Below are 7,468 nucleotides of genomic sequence, written 5' to 3' on the forward strand. Positions count from 1 at the left end.
AAGCATCTTGATAATGTCAGTTTCAGAGAATGTTTTGTTTGAATCAGAGCGATTCTTTACAAAAGTAGGATTTATCCCTTCCTAAGACAAAATACGCGTATGTATGTTTGCCATTGTGTTTTCTGAAATAAATCAATACCAACTCTTTCAATTTGTATAAATAAATATAATATACTCCTGAGAAAGGGAGAAAATTAATTTGCCTAAGGGTTATCAAGTCATGACATATAATCCATAAACATGTTTAATTATTTTAAATGGTGAGGAACAGCGCTTTTATTGCTTTCTTATCTAATTCGTACTTCGACAACTTGATGGACGCAATCACGAGTTGGTTGACAATAGATTTGTTCCACCTGTTGTAACCACAATCCCATACCTTTTTTCTTACCTACCGAAATATTATATTCATCGACATTATACTTTCATTCGCAATACAACGGGTTCTTCTGGTGGCATGATTTACTTACCCTACCTGAAATCACCTGGGTTCGTGTTGATAAGTCTTCAGTTTTCTATGTTGTTTTCGTATACTATTGTTTGTCTTTTTGTCCTTTCTCCCAGTAGCATTATCATTTTGTTAAATATTCCAAGTAAAGTGCCGAAGGTTAAACTATTTGTCTTTCTGTCTTTTGTTATAACAATACTATCATCTTTGTTTTAAGAGGAACGTTTCAAGTTTAAAAAAAAAACTTACTGTGGATTCATTTATTTTTATTTTCGTTGTTATCAATGTTCGTTGATTGCAGAAAACTTGCATTTTCGTGGATATTTGATTTCTAGGTTTTCTAAATCTCTGTATACAAAACATATTGAAAGTATGATATTCGTGGAACATTTGAAATCTTGGTTCACCTGTAACCACGAAACCCACGAAAATTGGTATCCAACGAAAAATCAGGAATCCGCAGTACAAATTCGATAACAACATAATCAGTATATAGATTACAAGAGCACTAGTAACATAATTCCGAACTAATTCTTGCGGCTATAACGGTTTCATTTGAATCGTATCATATTTTAATTTGAAAGAAGGTTCCCTCTTACCATGTGTTATTGAAATGTAATTTTACATGGTAAACACTTTTTTGCGGGAGGGGACTTTTAAAATTACTTCATATCAATTCTTGTCACAAGGATCAGTTTTGCTATCAGATCCTCTGAGAGGTAGAAGGCAACATGGGCAATATTTGATCCCTTGAATCCAAAATAATTTATAAATTATAATTTTACCAAATAAGATTCTCCAAATGTCCCATATGATATTAGTCTAAAAGTAGGAGATATTTATAATTCATATCTGCAGCTTCTTTTTTTTTTTTGGGGGGGGGGGGTTATCACATCAATATACTCAGATGATTTCGATAACCAAAAATAATAATAAAATTACAGACGGTTTATTTTAAATGCATGTATGACTTGTAAGCATGTCCTGTATCGCATATTTTGGCGCAGGTGATATGAGTTTGCTCTTTGTTAATTATTTTGATTACTTCTAGTAATCGTTAGAGTATTGCTGGTAAGTTTTTTAATGTAATAAATTCAATTTAACACTAGATGAATGAAGTAAAAAATCAGGCGTCCAAAAAGAAACGGATAACCACCAATTAACTCTTAAGTATAAAAAATATTTGTAATTCAATGCAGACTAATAAAATTGACAACAATGTGTAAACGAAACAAACAGACATATGTTCACTAGTGTTTATCTGTCTTTTGAATGAGTCTAGTCATTGTAATCAATAATTTATATTGTGATGTTACACTATTTTTCAGATAAGGGTGAAGTTTGGTATCTATTAAACATGTTAAAGCGTTTAAAACCCGCTGCATTCGTTTGCACCTGTCCTAAGTCAGAAATCAAATGTTCAGCAGTTGTCGTTTGTTGATGTGTTATATAAGTGTTTCACGTTTCTCGTTTTTTTATAGATAAAACCATTGATTTTCCGATTTGAATGGTTTAACACAAGTAATTGGACCCGAGATAAATTCTATGCAAAGTTGCTGTCATAGTTCGCAAACTGTTTATTCCTAGTTCTAATACAAATTTATGACCTTTTTTTCATGCCTATGAATACCATTTCTAATTCAAGTATTGTCAATGGATTGAATATTTTGTCTCTTAATAATAAAAGATTCAGTGATCACTTACATTAAATATATCCAAGTGAACTTGAAATTAAAGATACTACCGACAACAAATAAATCTGTTTCATATTTAGACCTTTTTCTCGAAATGACTACTGATGTTAGGTTAAATACCAGAATACCAACGCGATGATTTTAGTTTTCCTATCCTATAAGTCAACTTTCCATTTCTGTATAGCAATATTCCAGCGACACCAACCTATGGAATATATGTGTCTCAATTGATACGTGACTCTAGAGCTAGCTCAAAGTACGTTGATTTTGTTGAACGAGGAGTACTGCTTTCTCTAAATTTGCTAAGACAGGGCTATGAATCAATCAAATTAAGGTCATCACTCAAGACATTTTACGGTCGCCATCATGAGCTGATTGGCCATTATGACAAACGTGTGTCAGAAACCATATCTGATATTCTTCCTCAGTCATAATAACCTTCCATCTTTACCGAACTGAACAAAGAAATAACACGACGGGTGCCGTATACGGTGCAGGAAATGTTTACCCTTCCGGAGCACCTGATTTCACTCCCCGTTTTTAGTGGAGTACGTGTTTTTTCTCATTTGTTATATATGTGTAACAGTTGATGTAAATGTCTTTTGGTTTTATGAATCTATGTTTACTTCTTGGTTTTGATTGTTATTGTCTTGTAATAGATTATTTTGAATCGTAGATTGTGGCAAAAGTCCTGTAAGGGCTTTTACGTCCGAATATGAAAAATCTTCTTAGTTTGGGTGCTATAATGCACTATTATAAAGGTGTAATACCACTAAATTAATGTTTTCCACATCCATTTGCGTATGAAAAGGATCGAATTTGACAGTTGTAGCAAATCTATCTTACATGTCTATGCAGTAAAACTATCTGGGTGTTTATTAGTAACACCATTCTTTTTTATTTGGCGTTTCTTTAGAATATTTTGGAAACTGGAAGTTTCATGGTTACTAAAGCTTGTACATAGCTAAAAAAAAAAGAAGACGCAAACAGTTGACTGGTTAACTTACAGTGGTGGTTATTTTCTAAAATGCCATGAAACGTATGTGAAATTTTATCTATAGTACTGGGCATGATAAAATTACTCAAGCCAAGTTATTCTTTCATTTGAAACAAAGATAAATTCTCCATATTTTATTGAAAAGTGTAATTTTAACAAAGACTGATAGGGAGAAACCGATGGGGGTATTACACCTTACGAGATTTATTCTACCAATTTCAGGTTTTTGAAAACGACCAATTTACGAAATGGTCCTTTATATATATTTTGATAAAGTAGAAATGTGTAGTAGTCATGTTTTCCCAAACGTAAACCTTGTTCACTAATACAATCGACATAAATAGATTCAAACAGAAAACGGATTTCGTAACAAACTTTTATATAGTATTATTTTTTCGATAGGTCAAATAGTGCACATTGATTTTTCTTATCTATCTGGTCTTTTATTACTTTCAGTAGGTCTTTCAGAACTTGAAAGTTGTCGACGGCAAATAAGTGATCCGGTATAGGTTGACTGACATACGATGTGAGTTCCGCCTTGCCATTCTTCGAATGTACACCAATCATTAATCCAAATACAGTTGCTTTTGCGTGCAACATTGGTAATACAGTTGAAAGATTTCTTCCGCAGTTTGATTGCCCATCAGTTAGAATTAAAACTTCATGTTTGGTACCTTGACGCATGCCTGAAATGAAAAAACGCCAAAATATATTCTTTACATAACACTCAACATCAAATGATGAATAAACTATTGAAAAAAACACAGAAAAACAGACTGTGTTTAAGGTAAAACACACATGAAAAACATGTTTACTTAACATGATGAACTCTAGTAAACACGCCATACCTTAATAAAAACATATTTGCCAAATATAAAAGAAAAATTCTAACAGCAATAATATTATATTACAATAATAATGGACATTTTTTTGTCTTTTTTATGTAGTCCTGGGGTTATGTGTTTTCCCCTACTTATGGTGTTATCGACTCAATACTATATTTCTCTATTATTTAAGAAATGAATGATTCTTTTTGTAAATTCATTAGTGTGTAAAAGCGTTGACCGAAGTACATTATGTATGAAGCGCGGAGCCGCTTCATTTTAAAAATGAGCGCACAGTCAACGCTTTTACAACCCTATGAAATTACTTTAAGAAGCATTCAATGCTATACAATTATTGTCTTTTTGGTGATGTAAATATGTAGTTTTGTTGATTTTAGAAAAAAAAATCATGTTCACTGAGGCCAACGGACGAAGTGAATATCAGTTTTGCAAAAGTCAATTGAACCACATATTTACCAAAACAAAAGGTAGTATTGGTTTTATTCCATATTCCGAGAAAAATGTATGTAATGGCAATTATCTTACCTCCTATACATTTCTAAGAATATGATTGGTTAAAAGTGTCCGCGTGGAGATCGTGTATATTTCATATTAAGTAAGTAGGGAGGCGGGGCTTATTTCATATAATGTTAGTAGTGGTGTTATGTCCGTTTATATTCCAAATTAGGTAAGAAGGGAGGCGGAGCTTATTCCATACACGGTTAGTAGTGGTGTTGCGTCCCTTTATAAAAACATAAAGTACTGAGAAAAAAATCTTAAAGGTTTATACAGACGAAGAAATTGATGATTAAGATTGAAATAAATTCATGAAACACATTTAAACCTACCAAAATGTTATTGTTGACATCTGTAAAGTAGTTTCTTAATGCTCACAGTATTGAAGACTTGCTCATTTTGATAGGTCACTAGTCTAATTTTCACAGGTTTAGATAGTCGGTAAGATAAATTCGTTACATAGTGTGCTTGTGACGTATTACGGTATATATGGGGTCAGTGATTTCCATATGGGGATTCGAGCTTCGCTCTCACCCAATATGGAATTTACTGACCCCATATATACCGTATTAGGTCACTAGCACACTATGTAACTAATATTATTCACCAAAACCAATTGTACATCAAACGTGTTTTACCAAAATGTATGCATGTAAATGCACGCGATGTTTTGCGCGGTGAATTTTCTTTTTCCGAAGAAGAGTATGCTTATATATCTAAAATCCTATTCATAACTAAAAAAACAGAAACTACTAACATTTTATCAATATGAAATAATTATAATTACATTTTTTTCTTTATGATCAAGAATACACGATAACAATTAAGTTTTTCTATATTTGCCTGTGCACTTTTTTTTTAAAACATTAAGCCATTATGTATAGTTTATTTTGAAATGAAGAATGATGCGAGATTGATGATAGTCAATCAAAATAACGTATAATAATTAAACATATATCTAATGTAATTATTAACATATCAAATAATAATACCTTTGGGTGATGTAAACATTCGTATGGCCTTATAAAAGGCATCACCGGTACATGTAGTTCTTCCTTGATATGGTACTGACTGTATTGCTGCCTTGAGCTCTGATAAATTATGATTGTCATTGAAATCAAATTCTTCAACCACATTATTAGAATACTGAATCAGCGCCGCTCGGTTATAAACAGTACGTTTATTTGAAATAAAGGGATCTGTAGATGGACACAGCAGGCCTAAAAGTTCACCTAATTGCTCTTTTACTATTTCAAAGTTACCAGATCCTATGCTGCCAGACGAATCAAGAATGATCAACAAATCTCTGAAAAGACCCGGCACCTTTGCGTTAACGGTTTCTCGAGAAGACGTTGGATTTGTCTTCAAATTTTTCTGCAGAAATTTGGTGATTACTGTTTTTGCTATGGATTGAATCGTTGGTGTCCTCGCTGAAATCAATATTTATCACAATTGATATACATTTGTATTTATAATACATACTAAAATTGTATTTCAACGAAGAAGAAATATGTCTTTTTAAAACAAACTCAATTCTATTTAAAACGGCATAACTTTGTAGTTTAAAGGGGCACAATATAGCCTTAATATCCAAAAGAATAAAAAAAATAATAAATAAATGTCTGCTTTTTTTTAAGAGATATAAGCGTGAAAAGCACAGTTTTAACGAAGCGCGGAATCGCATCATGCACAAAATGTTCGTACAATAATTTTTTTTTAACCCTTTAAAATTATAAAGAGAAGCATTCAATTCGTATAATTACGCCGTTATGCTACACAACCATGTTATACGTTATATGCAAATTTGTGCTTGTTTTTCAATGCATTGTTTTAATGAACATGTGCTTTCACAAGTAAACAATTCATGGCGAAATCATTCAATATTGAAACATCGAGCAGTTGTTTCCGAAAATCAAAAGCATAGAAAATTTTAATGAACAATACATGAAGTGTCATTAGCGTGTAATGACAAAACACGCTTTTTTTATTTATTGTTGTCTAATTGTATCACTTTAACAGAAACAGACTTTTTTTATTTCTGAAAAGACATTCATGTTGGTTATATTTTCTAAAATTCTTAGCAAGGTAAAGCTCAGTCAATCATTTTATCATTTCATTTCCTTTAAATGATATATTTTCAGAAATAAAGGTGAATAAAACTGTGCATGTGACAATTAATATCAGTTACAACACATTAATGAACATGATATATTCTTATTATATCAATGTACTTGATTGGTTCGTTAATTATCCCCTTGTCCTTACAAATTCAAGTAACTTACATGTGTACTCAGTTATGTCCGTATCAGTTGGACAGGGCTTGCCACCATTGTCGGGAGACCTAAGAATTACCCTTTTTTTAGACCGTGCTCCAAATCCATAAACCTCGCTCCACTCGCTCCATTGCGACATTTGACAGTCAACTTTTTCGTTTGTAAATAGTTCAAACCAACAGTGATTGGAACCAATCATAAACACCAAAACTATAACTAACAGATCAATACGACCCATCATGATGTGTCTGAATGATACTTTACGAATGTTACACTAAAAACAAAGCTTTTATTTTTATGTGACCTAAAATTTCCTGAAACTTTTAATGCATACGATACTTATAAGGAATACATATCTTTTTATACCAATCCCGGTTTCCAAGAACCTTATATAGCCTAATAAAGACTACTATTTTGTGGAAATAAACAATTTGACAAATAGGATTTTTTTTCTACTGCGTGAGTAGTGAGAATTGAGAGGGATCGAAAGCTAGAAAACAAACAAATACCACAAATAGGAACAACACGCAGAATGATGTAATGAAAAGCCACAAACAGGAACTAAATTAAATGACGTAACGAAATATACAAACAAAAACCACATGACATAATATACATATGTCACATGACACCCATCAATTGATAGTTGAAAAATGAGGCATTTTATTTAATATAAACATTTGCATTAACATTTGCATTTTAATTGTTTGTGCAGT

At 32.0% G+C, this 7,468-nt stretch overlaps 1 protein-coding gene across 1 annotated transcript; it reads right to left on the reverse strand.

Moving 5' to 3' along the window:
* Window positions 1–3,258: 3,258 nt before the first annotated feature.
* LOC139481738 (cartilage matrix protein-like) lies at window positions 3,259–7,089 on the reverse strand. Its single transcript, XM_071265228.1, has 3 exons — window positions 6,762–7,089; window positions 5,472–5,909; window positions 3,259–3,825 (listed from the first exon to the last, which is right to left on the reverse strand). The coding sequence occupies exons 1-3, from the start codon at window positions 6,991–6,993 to the stop codon at window positions 3,527–3,529; spliced, it is 969 nt and encodes a 322-aa protein (XP_071121329.1). The 5' UTR covers window positions 6,994–7,089; the 3' UTR covers window positions 3,259–3,526.
* Window positions 7,090–7,468: the final 379 nt, after the last annotated feature.

The sequence above is a fragment of the Mytilus edulis genome, chromosome 7, assembly GCF_963676685.1.
Source record: "Mytilus edulis chromosome 7, xbMytEdul2.2, whole genome shotgun sequence".
Taxonomy (NCBI): Eukaryota; Metazoa; Mollusca; class Bivalvia; order Mytilida; family Mytilidae; genus Mytilus; species Mytilus edulis.

What these genes read in the sequence shown, in the direction of transcription:
- LOC139481738 (XM_071265228.1), bottom strand. Translation starts at nt 6,993, where the DNA reads ATGATGGGTCGTATTGATCTGTTAGTTATAGTTTTGGTGTTTATGATT. An exon ending in GGACATAACTGAGTACACAT is followed by an intron (nt 5,910 to 6,761) that starts GTAAGTTACTTG and finishes TATTGATTTCAG; the next exon opens with CGAGGACACCAACGATTCAA. An exon ending in AATGTTTACATCACCCAAAG is followed by an intron (nt 3,826 to 5,471) that starts GTATTATTATTT and finishes TTTTCATTTCAG; the next exon opens with GCATGCGTCAAGGTACCAAA.